Source organism: Doryrhamphus excisus, linkage group LG2 (assembly GCF_037039965.1).
Source record: "Doryrhamphus excisus strain RoL-2023G ecotype Guam linkage group LG2, RoL_Dexc_Guam_v1.1, whole genome shotgun sequence".
Taxonomy (NCBI): Eukaryota; Metazoa; Chordata; class Actinopteri; order Syngnathiformes; family Syngnathidae; genus Doryrhamphus; species Doryrhamphus excisus.
The window spans coordinates 22,698,160-22,712,468 of NC_136358.1; the positions used below are offsets into that span (position 1 = coordinate 22,698,160).

A 14,309-nucleotide genomic window follows, 5' to 3' on the forward strand; every position below is an offset into this window, starting at 1 on the left:
TTGGAATGTGGGAGGAAACCGGAGTACCCGGAGAAAACCCACGCATGCACGGGGAGAACATGCAAACTCCACACGGAGATGGCCGAGGGTGGAATTGAACCATGGTCTCCTAGCTGTGAGGTCTGCGTGCTAACCACTCGACCGCCGTGCCACCCCTGAAAAGCAACAAAAAATTCTACCATCGCCGTCTACTGCACCCCCTGGCGAATGCCATCCTGCCCAATTGCCCTTATGGCCCATAGCTGGAACCGCTACTGCAGGCACGGATACTTTAGTTCATCTCTGTTGTCGACTCTTTAGGCAAACACTCTGGACCCAAGAAGCATTGCATCCATTGCAGTATATTAGTTTAAAAATAGCTTAAAAACACCATTGCTGAAAGTCTGCTTCCATTCTTTTGCAATACAGGGATTCAAATACACGGTGTTGGGGGGAAAAAAATCAGTGTCATGGCGACATAGTCACATTGTTTATGCTCAGCAAACGGCATCGCCCAGAGCTTAGTGCTCTGTGATGAGAGACAGGATGAGGAGGCAAGGAGGGGTAGGAGTCAAGAGGGAGGAGCGGAATGTAACGTTACCAGTGACGGAGCTTAAAAAAGGGATGCTGAGAAGGGGAGGGATGAGGTTGCGGTTGCCTGGAAACAGCACAGTAGATATTCCCATCTTGCTCCCTCCAGTGCGTGAGACTGCGGAGACGGAGAGAGAAAAAGATGAGTGAGTAAGTCAAGCGTGGATGGAAAATAGCTGGAACGTGACAAGGAGGCGAGGAGGACAACGGCCCGACTTGGGGGAATCAAAACAAGAGGAGGCAGGTTTGATTACATAACAAGCATATGGGTGACATCATCAGAGCAGGATTAGCGCTGAGGGCTGGAGGGCGGGGCTTGGGTAGAGGCACGCTCAGCATCAAAGTGGAAGGAAGCTGAAATCGCAGGAGGATTAGGTGGTTGCTCCCCCCTCCAAAAAAGCAGCATGGGATACGATAGGAGCAGGATGGATGTGAGCGCATCATGTTCTTGCTTATGAACGTTCTCCTCCGCAGGAGGACTCCCGCATCAGCATCACCCAAGTTCCCCCTCGTGGATCCGCACGGGGGATGCTCGGTTATCTTTGAAGGAGCGTCATCACATCACAGAGAAGCTCCTCTATTATGTGAGTACTTCCTTCCTTCTTCTCGGGAATACTTGGAGCTTTCATTTCATTCCAAAAGCTGGAGCCTACCCCAGTTACAGTATACCTTGGACTGATCACCTGTCAATCACAGGTTTTTTGTAACGCTGAAGTTGATTAAGCATCTTAAAATAAATGTTTGTAGGTTGTTTAGTTTGACATAAAGCTAACTTATTTTTTGTAAACATCAAATACGACTTTTGTTAGCATGTAGGCCACACAGTCAGGAGATCGGGAAGACCCGGGTTGGAATCTCTGCTCGGGGATCTCTGTGTGGAGTTTGCATGTTCTCCCCGTGCATGTGTGGGTTTTCTCCGGGTACTCCGGTTTCCTCCCACATTCCAAAAACATGCTAGGTTAATTGGCCACTCCAAATTGTCCATAGGTATGAATGTGAGTGTGAATGGTTGTTTGTCTATATGTGCCCTGTGATTGGCTGGCCACCAGTCCAGGGTGTACCCCGCCTCTCGCCTGAAGACAGCTGGGATAGGCTCTAGCACCCCCCCTGTGACCCTCGTGAGGATAAGCGGTAGAAAATGAAAGAATATACAACTTCCAATAGCCAATTTTTTCTTGAATATTTCAATGTTCAGGTTGCACGGCGGTCGAGTGGTTAGCATGCAGGCCATACAGCTAGGCGACCCAAGTTTGTTTCCACCATCTCTGTGTGGAGTTTGCATGTTCTCCCCATGCATGCGTGGGTTTTCTCCGGGTACTCCGGTTTCCTCCCACATTCCAAAAACATGCTAGGTTAATTGGCCACTCCAAATTGTCCATAGGTATGAATGTGAGTGGGAATGGTTGCATCCCTGGTGATCAGACAACTATTCCAGTTTCACAGGTTCGTCACCAGCATCCAAACAGTATACAACAGGGGTGGGCAAACTACGACCCAGGGGCCACATGCAGCCCACCAGGTGTTTGAATCCGGCCCGCCAGTTGTTTTTTAAGTATTTCAGCTTTTAACATACAAGCTGGCAACATGACTTTCAAGTCGGCTGTCTTATTTAGAGAAAAAAACACCAACAAAACTGTAAAATTAAATTTCATAGTTTGCTGTGGTTTGATGTGTAACCTTCCTCTTATGTTAACGGGTCAGTTTTGACCCATGTATTAAATCAGCTATAAAATACACTAAAAACAATAAGTTACCATCAAATTTGCTTCTCATGTCTTGGTTACCTTCTTAGGCTTCCTCATCCATGAAAATGTTGGTTTTAATATTTTTGGTGTGGGCATGTAGGCCTTTTTTTGTCACTATACCCCTCCATTTCAATTTCCAAAAATGGTAAAATTAACCTCAAAAGAATCATATTCATAAATTGAAGGTTCTTTTGTTACCTGGTTATTACTAAGGGCTATAGAGCAGCTCTCTGTTGTCCTCCTGCTCATCTCAATGGCGATGCTGGTCTGTTCTCGCCCTCGTTGTCAATAAAAATTTGGTCCAGATCTTGGTTCCCTGTACTTCTTGCCATTCTTTCCATGATCCAAATTGTAAATGTGAAATCAGCCATCAGTCAAATGAGTGAATTCACCTCACATGTCTGGACATTGTTTTTCTGCTGGTATACTGGAAAAGCGGTCAAAATGAGAATCCCCTGAAGCTTACATGATGAGAAGAGGAGCTGGTTGTCATTGTGTTGGCTAATTGTACACTTATGATTTCAGTTGTGGCTCAAAATATTGCTTTATAGTCATATTATTATAACCGGGTCGAAACCGGCCCTAACAATACAGTGGTCATAATTTCAACCAGACCATTTTAAAATGTAGTAAAAATATTTGTTTTGGTTTTATTTTGTTGGAATAGAGTTTCCTGACAAAGTCAAAAAGCCTTGATGCAATAAACAAATGTTATGTGATTCTTTTTATGCATTAAAATGTAAAACGGGTCAGGGCCGACTCTAACACAAGAGGAGGGTTAAAGTGCTCTTGAAAAAGGGGACATGAGAACATACAGCTGATAGTGTAACACTTTTACAGATACAATTAGACAAATAATCAAGGCAAATTATAAGTGTGAAATAGTGTGTGTGTGTATGTGTGTGTGTATTAAATATATGTTCTGGCCCCCCCGGACAATTTTGTGAACTCAATGTGGCCCACGAGTCAAAAAGTTTGCCCACCTCTGGTATACGATATGCTGGTCTTGATGGTTGGAGACCAGCATACCAGCACGAAAACACAACATAGTATGCTGGTCATGCTGGGAGCTGGTCTATGTTGGGGGTTTTTTCAGCAGTTTAAGAATACAAATAAAGTTTTGCAAAAACACCCACCAAAAAAATAACATTGGGCTTCTGGAGAGGGCCGTCTGCCAGGGTGTTGAAGCTAAGCCCATCCATCCATTTTCCTCCGCTTATCCGGGTCCGGGTCGAGGGGGCAGCAGTCTTAGTAGGGAAGCCCAGATTTCCCGGTCCCCGGCCACCTCCTCCAGCTCCACCGGGAGGACACCAAGGCGTTCCCAGGCCAGCTGTGAGACATAGTCCCTCCAGCGTGTCCTAGGTCTGCCCCGGGGCCTTTTCCCGGCTGGGCATGCCCGGGACACCTCACCAGGGAGGCGTGAGATTCTAAGGCCCCCGAAACGGACTCCCTCAACACCTTGGCTGCGCCTAGAAATTCTGTCCATGAAAACTGTGGACAGAATGGATGACAAAGGGCAGCCTTGGCTAAGCATACCCTTCAAAATAAAATTATCCTGATCCCTTTCTACTCAATATTTGTGGCTCCACATCAGCTGCCACACCACTGTGTTCCCTCAAACTAGCGTGTGTCAAAGCGACGGTCAAAGAGGACTCGCACAACGCATGCACTTGACTGTTACTAGTGTCTTTTCGGTAGCAGCGCAACATGCTACAGGCTGCCATTTTGAATCCCATCATAACAACACAAGCAGCAGTTAGCCTGAAGGCCTTTTAGCCTACTTGTGTAGTCGTTTGTGTGTGTCCTCGTAGCACGTTATTGCCAAACCAGTAGACAAATGGACTGCAGAGTGAACCCTCCCTCTCCCTCCCCCTTTGAATCATATCGACATTGCCGTATTGGTAGCGCTATAGTACGACAACACGCCTTTGTCTGTTTTCAGTGAGGTGATTAGCGACTAAGCAGAGCACAACATGGGCACAGCGGAGGCCACGTTACGCATGGACAGCATGGAGGTGAAGGACGAGTGGCAGGACGAGGACTTCCCCAGGTAAGAGACCGCGTCATCGTGGTAGAAAGTGCAAGTGTACCTAATGTTGTGTCTACACAGGCCTCTACCAGAGGATGGAGACGGCTTCACCGACTCCAGAGCCAGTATGTGACATTTTCCCATCTTGTACCGGAACATAGCGATCCCATCATATCACATGACTTGGCTTCTTCTAGACCCCCCCAGCAGTCTGAACGTAAGCCAGTCCAGGGACCAGTCCAAGCGGCGCACACTCATCGCCCCCGATATGAACCTGTCGCTGGAGCAAAGCGAGGGCTCGGTGCTTTCTGACGACCTCCTGGAAACGCCGGACGACCTGGACATCAACGTGGATGACATCGAGACACCCGACGACACCGACTCGCTGGAGTTCATCAATAACGGCAACGAACTGGAGTGGGAGGGTGAGTTTGACAGACTTGTCTTCTTTGTGAAGGAACTAAAGTGTTATTCTTCCAGACGACACCCCCGTGGCCACCGCCAAGTCTCTCCCGGGTGAAGAAGGCGAGGAGGAAGCAGACTCGTCTGGCCGTCTGTGGAGAACAGTGATCATCGGTGACCAGGAACAACGCATCGACATGCAGGTCATCAGGCCCTACCTGAGGGTGGTCACCCACGGGGGTGAGTTATTTCCTTCCCATGAGGATGAGGATTCCGAGCCTCCAATTGCACATCAAACCTATCACATCATTGACTCCGCCCACCCCGCCCTTTGACAGATGCCGGCCATTTTATCAAGACGTCATGAAATAAATCAATCAATTCATTTTTGTACATTTATTTCATATGCTGTGTGTTTCTTTCAGGACTTATGTATTTATTTCATGACTTTTTTTAGTCACTATTTAGTCACTAAATAAATACATAGGTCCTGAAAAAAAAAATACAAGGCATATAAAATAAATGTACAAAAATTAATAAATGAATTGTTCATGACATAAATAAAAAAGTAATTGAATAAATCAGTCATTAAATAAATATGAAAATAATTAAATAAATTAATCAGTTAGAAAATATAAACAAGATGGTCGTTAAATAAAAGATGAATATTATGGTTGCTAAATAAATACATTAGTAATGAAACAAATATATTCATTCATTCATTCATTTCTACCGCTTATCCTCACGAGGGTCGCCGGGGTGCTGGAGCCTATCCCAGCTGTCTTCGGGCAAGAGGCGGGGCACACCGTGGACTGGTGGCCAGCCAATCACAGGGCACATATAGACAAACAACCATTCACACTCACATTCATACCTATGGACAATTTGGAATCGCCAATTAACCGAGCATGTTTTTGGAATGTGGGAGGAAACCGGAATACCTGGAGCAAATGCAAACTCCACTCTGTCCATAGGTATGAATGTGAGTGTGAATGGTTGTTTGTCTATATGTGCCCTGTGATTGGCTGGCCACCAGTCCAGGGTGTACACCGCCTCTCTCGCCCAAAGACAGCTGGGATAGGCTCCAGCACCCCCGCGACCCTCGTGAGGAAAAAGCGGTAGAAAATGAATGAATGAATGAAATGTGTGAAGAAGTTAGTGTTTGCCAAATAGTGAGCCCACACAAAGTGAAAGTGCTTAAAAGTTCTGCATGGCGTCTAACAATAATAAGCTATTGTTACAGAGAAGGATTCATACCCAAGTAGATCCTTGCCAACATCCTTGTGTCCCTTTGTGGCAGGTTATTACGGAGAAGGCCTGAACGCCATCATTGTGTTTGCGGCCAGCTACCTTCCTGACAGCAGCTGTGACGACTACACGTACATCATGGAGAACCTCTTCTTGTAAGACGCCAAGGCGTTACTTCTTCTCCGCGTGACTGCCGACCCTCTGCTGATGTTGCTCCATGTTGTTCTCAGATACGTGGTGAGCAGCCTGGAGCTCCTGGTGGCTGACGACTACATGATCGTGTACTTGAACGGAGCCACCCCACGCAGGAAGATGCCCGGCATCGGCTGGCTGAAGAAATGCTACCAGATGATTGACAGGAAGTAAGATAGATGTCGTCATGTGATCAAAAGCTTCAAGGTGATGAGTTTATGAAATTGAAAATGATTTATGATGGCAGATTGAGGAAGAACCTGAAGTGTCTCATCATTGCTCACCCGACGTGGTTCATCAGGACCGTCCTGGCCATCTCACGACCTTTCATCAGGTGAAGCACCGCACCTTTCCCTCGTCACAACTCTAGAGAAACAGTTCAACCACATTTTACCACGGTATATGTATCTGCAGTGTCAAGTTCTTGGATAAGATCCGATACGTTCACACACTGGAGGAGCTCAGCCAGCTTATCCCGATGGAACATGTCCAGGTGCCTGAGTGCGTGCTGCAGTAAGTCTATGCTACCACCAGGGGTCAGCGCCGCGCTCCACATACAAATACAGAGTCAATGCTGCGCTCATGTTTTAGGTGTTTACCAGGGGCGTCACTAGGTTCTGAAGACGTGTGTGTGTGTGGGGGGGGGGGGGGGGGGGGGGGTATTTTACATATGAATGAATGTAGTAGACATTCAAAAAAATCAAAAAAAACAAATAAGGAACAATAACCGGGATATAACTTTCCCACTTTTGGACAGATTTAGTAGAGATACTCAATTGTTTTAGGCCACCATTAAATGTACACAAGTACACACAATCTAAACTGCAAAACCGCTGCTCAAGCTCTGCAACCATTCTGTCCAGTGGACAGTGATCAATGATATAATAATCATTATTATATTATTCATTAGCCTATTATTATTACGATCATCATTATTATTCTTCTGATTATTACTATAACTACTACTAGTAGTAGTAGACTAGTATTAGCCTGCTTTTGCCCTATTATATAAAATTTGTGCACTGCGGTCGTGTGGTTATTGTGCAGACCTCACAGCTAGGAGAGCAGGGTTCAATTCCACCCTCGGCCATCTCTGTGTGGAGTTTGCATGTTCTCCCCGTGCATGCGTGGGTTTTCTCCGGGTACTCCGGTTTCCTCCCACATTCCAAAAACATGCTAGGTTAATTGGCCACTCCAAATTGTCCATAGGTATGAATGTGAGTGTGAATGGTTGTTTGTCTATATGTGCCCTGTGATTGGCTGGCCACCAGTCCAGGGTGTACCCCGCCTCTCCACCCAAGACAGCTGGGATAGGCTCCAGCACCCCCACGACCCTCGTAAGGATAAGCGGTAGAAAATGAATGAATGAATATGAAATTTGTCAGAGATTTTCTTGTAAAAAAATAAATCTATAAATTAAAAAAATACAAATATTATAAAAAATATATATATTTTATAATATTATAAAAAATATATAATGAAAAGTATAAAATTATTTCGGGAGACTTAAGAACATTTTAGGAGGGCTGAATCCCCCTAAAATAGGCCTAATGACACCACTGGTGTTTACCATAAGGTGCACCGGATTATAAGGCGCAGTCTATTAGTCTAGGGGTCTATTTCTGTACTTAACCCATGTTATTATAAGGCGAATGCTAAAACAAACGAAAAAATTAATTATACTATTTAACAATACACTCATCGTATTTTTAATGAATCCAGTGTACGTGTTATGTGCCTGTGTCAGCAAGAACTGGTCCAACAGTCAATCCAGCAGCGCTTTCCCACTAATATCTTAGTGGGAAATGTACATTTTAGAGGGAAAAATTAGGAATGTCCAATATTGGCTTTTTTTTCCCCAATAACCAATATGCCCATATTGTCCAACTCTCAATTTCCGATTCCGATATCAATCGATACCGATATGTGTAACATCACATATATTTTTGAGTAAAATAGGACTGTTTTCCTGGAAGATGTACTACTTTAATTGAGAAAACCCCTTGTTTTTTTCCAAGATATATGCCATTTTTTGGAAGTTTTTTTAAAGTCATAAACTTACATTCAATAATACATTTTTTCTCATGTTATATTTGTATTATTTTTAGATTTGTACTACATTTTTTTTTCATTTCACTGTGGTCTTTTAAGCAGCATTTCTACGTTTTCAATGACATTATTATACATTGTATTGTGTTAGTCCTGTCACTAGATGGCAGTAAAAACTAATATAGTAACCTTTCACTCCTTACATCTTGTACCTTCCGCAGATACGATGATGAGAAGATGAAAGCAAGGTGATGTCATTTTAAAATTTCAAATATTGGATGACATTTTTTCCTGTTCTAAAGTTTTTGTTTTCTTTGTGTGACTTCTAGACTGGATCAAGAACAGCAGCAACACACCAAGACATCCATTCCGCCGGCTAAAGAAAGGTGACCACTGTAGTCAGTATGTACACTCCATTTAAAAGCTTCCCCCCTGTGTACCCTGAACACACCGTATAATGCCCTATTAGGAACCTGGAATGGTTAGAATGATGAGCAATGCTTGAGCAGAAGAAAGAGTGAAACGAGGAAGCTAAAGCTTATGTTCAGGATGTTCTTCTGTATGAGCCCATACCCTCGTAGTATTTATTACACAAGACTCATCTTGCCTTTCAGGCCGAAGCCAACCATCACGGAGATCGTCTGCGACATCTGACATTAAGGCAAGTGAGCTCTCCTCGGCGTGACGCAACACGCCTGCCCTGGTTTGTAATGTTAGCCCCCCGGTTGGTGTAACCCATCTCTGATCCACAAGCACTTCTCAGTGGACCGCTGCCATATAGTACAGCGCAGACAGGGTCGGGGGTCCAGGGAGTCGGGAAAAGGGGCGGCCTGTCAGCTGGAGTAGCTCCCAGATCCAATGTACAGTAGCTGGGTAGTGGTGGGTCACCACAAATAAATGAATGTATGCGAAACAATATTCATATTTTGCCCAAAGCTTTGGAGAAAAGTGCATCTTTTGGTGAACCCAGGACAGCTGCTTCACTTGTGGCTGTTACAGTCCACTTGCATTGGTTTCCCATGAATTCATTTATTGCTGCTAGCGTATATGTGCTGTAGTTAGAGCAAAGAAAAGCTGTTAATGACAGGAAATAGACGAGAAACAACACCCGAATAGCCACCTTTACACTCCAATTACCCAATCCCGTAGACATAGTAAGAGAAAAGTAGCCATTTGATGCATTGGTGTAGTAAAGGTGTGACCACTACTAACATAGGGGTGGAAATGTCTAGATGGGGGGGGGGGGGGCAGAGGGGGATCCCGTAGCTCCGCCACTGCTTTGGAGCGTCTATCAGAGCAATTAATAGCTGTGTGCTGAGGACATAGTTTCTGTGTTCCGCTCCCCATCATGGAGACCAAACCCGCACAGGACATAATAAGGAAAATGGATGCCAATTACCACTCTTATTTTTAGATTTGTATTCATTCTTGTTTTTTTTTTATTTCACTGTGGCCTTTTAAGCAGCATTTCTACGTTTTATATAATAATCATTATTATATTATTGGTAATGGTAATGGTTTAATTTCATACTTTTATAATCAGTAACTGTTACATTTGTTCACTTCCTGCTTTCCTAATATAGTTTTTTTTAGTTTTTGTCACGTATTGAAGTAGGAGGTGATATGAGCATCCAATGACATAATGGGTACCATAGTAAGTGTCAATATAGTGATATATATAGCACATCATGACTGGTTCAAGACTCTTCATCCTTGTATTAATTAGCCTATTATTATTACTATCACCATTATTATTCTTCTGATTATTACAGGCTAGTATTAGCCTGCTTTTGCCCTATTATATGGAATTTGTCTGAGATTTTTTGTAAAAAAATAAATTTAAAAATCTATAAAAAATATAAAATTATTTAGCGGGGGCTTAGGAACATTTTGTGTTGAAGCCCCCCTAAAATGGGCCTAATGACGCCACTGGAAAAGACTAAAGTCAACTTAAATTTATAAAAAAATGTATAAGCTTTTGCTTCAGCCTACTCCTTTTGGGCTTGCTATCAGATAGTTGAATACAAATGTAAATAATGGAAAGTTATATTTTGATTTTGATTGATGTAAGAAATGCATTGTTATGATTCATATATTTGCCCAAATAAAGCGAAAAAAAATAAATAAAAAATAAATGCTTAATTTAGGCAACAACAAAAAAACATAACATTAGCTTAAATTTGCATATTTTGGACTAATAATTTTGCCATTTTCAATGACAAAACAACAGGATTTATGAATATATTTTTGAAAACGTGACGCTGCGAATTCGAGATTGCAGTAATATTATTTTATTTTATTTTAATCCAGGGGGGCCATACGTTGGACACCATGCACTGCAAAAGGCCTGCTTCTGTTACACCTGTGCAAAATCATGTGTCGCCTCTGTGTGTGTGTGTGTGTGTGTGTGTGTGTGTGTGCATGGGTGTCACATGATCCTCACACATCATATTCCCTAAGGACGCCACGTTACATAAAGTGCAGCTGCTAATCTCCTCAAGGCACTCCTGTACACAGACATGGATGCTATTTTTAACAAATACCCAACACCACCCGGGTCAGGCAAATGGATCTGCGTTCCAAAATGGGAGGAAATATCAGACATGGCGGGGATTTTGTGACTGTGAAAGATTCAACGGTAGCAAAGACTATTATGCAGCACTTATAACGCTTCCAATGAGATCGCTATGATTGCAATGTTGCGTAACACCACCAGAGGGCGTATTTTGACTTGGGACATGAAGTGTCAGAAAAATGCATAACAGATTTGTGTTTATTTATTATTTATTTATTCATGAGTTATTCATTTTCCCTCTTGTCCACCACCCAAAAACTGACCAATCACAGCACAGACGTGTCTAATAATATAAAATACGTAGGTTTTTTTTTTTAAGCACTAATGGGCATATTTGGATGGTGTCTTGGGATTGCTGATATACAGTACATGGCCTTCACAGTACACAGCATCGGTCTCAAACACGCGGCCCGCGGGCCATACGTGGCCCGCAGGACACTAGTTTGAGGCCCCCGCCTTGATATAAAAGGTTAATGTTAGTGCGGCCCGCGCAAGTTTGATATGGATGCTGTATGGTACCCAGAAAAAATTATTACGTTTGATTAATGTTCATGTTAAAGTTTAAATAACTGTTAATAGTTATCCTCCTTATCCGTGTGGAAGTGGTAAGTTTTTGGCTATTTAAATTTAAAGGAAATAGCTTGAAGGCTACCGCTTAGGTCGCTAGCTCTCTAGTTTGCGAGTTAGCATCTGTCTCAAGACCCTGCAGTTGCGCAATATGTTGTAAATAAAAAGAGTATAAATGTGACTATAGTCGTGTTTTGTCATGTCTACAGGGCTCTAATAATGCTTTGTTCATTTTAACCTGAAAAAAATAATTTGTCTACCCACCAACTATATGTGGTTTCTTAAGTTTTTATCATTTGCCGTTTTATTATTAATATTATATTTATTTATTACTGATTGATTGATTTTCTTTATTCTTGATTTGTTTATTTATTTTTCATCTTATTTTGTGTAGAAAAATAAAAAGTAAGATATTTGAGAACAGTGGAATGTTTTATCAGAGCTTTTCTTGTAGAAAATTGGAACCAAAGCAAAGTTTTTTACATTTTTTTGTTTTTAATAAATGCGTTTTTTGGGTTTTTTTTTTGGAAAACCTGATGCGACCCAGTCTCACCCAGACCCGAGCTCCAGTGGCCCCCAAGGAAATTGAGTTTGAGACCCCTGATCTAATCACATCACATCTATACTTCCTAACACCACCAGAGGGCGTATTTATATTGTGTTTTGGGATTGGGATACTGTCATTGTTATTTAGTGTTACAGTCATTGTTTTTTTGTTTTTTCCACAAAATGCATTTTTCAGTTTTTATTCCCTTTCCAGATGGCTAGCGTTTTAGTTTCCTCGTCTTAAATTATATCTTGTAATATTTTAATCTTAAAGGGGCCCTATTGTTCGTATCACCTCGTACTTCAGTACGAGGTACATTATTAAAAAAAAAAACCTTAAACTGTATTATGAACAAATGTAACAGTTACTGATTGTAAAAGTACCAGATTTAATAAGCTTTGCTTCTTCCTACTCCTTTTGGACATGTGGAACTGTGAACGGATTATGGGATGCATCAATTGTAATCTGATGCATGTTCAAATGAAATAAAACCATTACCATTACCATATTGTACACATTTTTCCATCCCTTTATATCACACCTTGTTTGCACGAATCAAAGGCATTTGCATGGTGTTTTTGGATTGCTATGATATGCTGTGATGTACTAACCAATAATTTGTCAACATTGTTGCTCACGTTTTGGCGGGAATTGCGTTTTGTGTATTTCCGGTTCCAAACTAAATCGTGTTGTCTTTCAGAGCTGGAAGTGTCAACGAGTGGATCTGTCCATGCAAGACAATCATTGTCATTCCGATGCAACAGGCTTTTTGGGAATGTCAGGTGTGTAAATCTATTTTTGAGGAAGGTGTCTTACGTATTTGATGATTCTTGTTCAGATGAAAGGCATGATGATGATATTTTTGGACCTTCTGTTGACGATGCAAAGGTGGCATGCTTGTTGATATCCGTCTGTTGCTGTTATCGTCTTGTTTTGAAGTCGTTTGCCAGATGGAAATCATCAGCTGCTGCGAAAAATATTGTGTAAATATTTGCTGATTGAAAGAGATTAATAAACAAGCTTGTCATGCTAAACTTCTTAACAGGCTTCCTCTCTAAACGGGTTCCACTTTGCTCCAGAATGCATTTGACACTTCCTGCTCAAGGTTATAAATCAAAAATACACAAGAGGACACTTGGTCACGTACAGAAGTTGCTAATGTCGTCAGTATCACTTGACTCACTCACTCCCAACTTACATGAGCAGTCAAAAGTTTACAGACACTTGGTCATGCTGTGGAATGAGAAGATGTCTCAAAACTTTTGACTTGTACTGCTTTTAATTCACAATATTCACAAATGACCAAATATCATTGACTTCAAGTGCTAATTTTGGGTTTATGAATAACCATTTGATGGAGCTGAGTTAATTTTTTTCTTATTTTTTTTAAATAGCCAACCTGCTAAGCTAATTGGTATGCTGCTAACTATTAAATCCTACTAATGAACCCAGGTAAAAATTTTGTAATATATTATAGTAATATATAGTAATTTTGATGGAAAGTAAAAAGTGCTTTCTTCGTGGCAATACTAAACTTCAAGCTAATAACAGGATAAAAGAAAGTGTAGCCAAGCTTGCTATGCTACCTGCTAACCTATCCTTTTAGGCTTGCTTATACTGAACTAATTTTTAAATAGAAAAGTACTTACATTTTATTTATTTTTAAAAAAAAAACATGACTGAAATTGGAATTAGCAGCTAGCACAGGCTATTTACTGGACAAAATAGTACAAACAATTGGCCTCGCCAGTAACCTCAACCAAGGTTGTTGCTAAATTAGCTGCTAGCTGCCTAGCTGCTAATTGAGGCTAATCACCAGACAGAAAAGGGATGTCAATTTAATAAATCGCTAACTAATAAATCCAGGTAAAATTTCTAGTAATATAGTATATATAGTAATATATAGTAATTATGATGGAAAGTAAAAAGTGCTTTCTTCCCGGTAATACTAAACTTCAAGCTAATCACAGGATAAAAGAAAGTGTAGCCTAGCTACTATGCTACCTGCTAACCTATCCTTTTAGGCTTGCTTATACTGAACTCATTTTTAAATAGAAAAGTACTTACAGTTTTTTGTTTTTTTTAAACATGACTGAAATTGGAATTAGCAGCTAGCACAGGCTATTTACTGGACAAAATAGTACAAATAATTGGCTTCGCCAGTAACCTCAACCAAGGCTGTTGCTAAATTAGCTGCTCGCTGCCTAGCTGCTAATTGAGGTTTATCACCAGACAGAAAAGGGGATGTCAATTTAATAAATCGCTAACTAACAAATCCAGGTAATATAGTATATATAGTAATATATAGTAATTATGATGGAAAGTAAAAAGTGCTTTCTTCGTGGCAATACTAAACTTCAAGCTAATCACAGGATAAAAGAAAGT

At 41.5% G+C, this 14,309-nt stretch overlaps 1 protein-coding gene across 3 annotated transcripts; it reads left to right on the forward strand.

The window, feature by feature from the left end:
• The first annotated feature begins 580 nt into the window (after positions 1-580).
• LOC131109747 (caytaxin) lies at positions 581-12,958 on the forward strand. 3 transcript variants are annotated; one of them, XM_058062038.2, is made up of 13 exons: positions 906-1,154; positions 4,258-4,365; positions 4,426-4,469; positions 4,542-4,769; positions 4,825-4,986; positions 6,047-6,149; positions 6,225-6,356; positions 6,434-6,520; positions 6,601-6,699; positions 8,457-8,483; positions 8,565-8,621; positions 8,850-8,896; positions 12,625-12,958. In XM_058062038.2, exons 2-12 carry the CDS (start codon positions 4,289-4,291, stop codon positions 8,887-8,889), a joined length of 1,056 nt encoding a protein of 351 aa, XP_057918021.2. In that variant the 5' UTR covers positions 906-1,154; positions 4,258-4,288; the 3' UTR covers positions 8,890-8,896; positions 12,625-12,958. The 3 variants fall into 3 exon arrangements, with proteins under 3 accessions (XP_078644964.1, XP_078644962.1, XP_057918021.2); XM_078788838.1 differs by lacking the exons at positions 8,457-8,483; positions 8,565-8,621; positions 8,850-8,896; positions 12,625-12,958 and adding an exon at positions 581-814 and having other exon boundaries at positions 1,045-1,154; positions 6,601-6,763; XM_078788836.1 differs by lacking the exons at positions 8,457-8,483; positions 8,565-8,621; positions 8,850-8,896; positions 12,625-12,958 and adding an exon at positions 581-810 and having other exon boundaries at positions 1,045-1,154; positions 6,601-6,763.
• Positions 12,959-14,309: the final 1,351 nt, after the last annotated feature.

Coding starts and splice junctions, on each gene's coding strand:
- LOC131109747 (XM_058062038.2), top strand. CDS start 4,289: ATGGGCACAGCGGAGGCCACGTTACGCATGGACAGCATGGAGGTGAAG. Junction 4,770..4,824: donor CAACGAACTGGAGTGGGAGG/GTGAGTTTGACA, acceptor TTATTCTTCCAG/ACGACACCCCCGTGGCCACC. Junction 6,357..6,433: donor TACCAGATGATTGACAGGAA/GTAAGATAGATG, acceptor TTATGATGGCAG/ATTGAGGAAGAACCTGAAGT.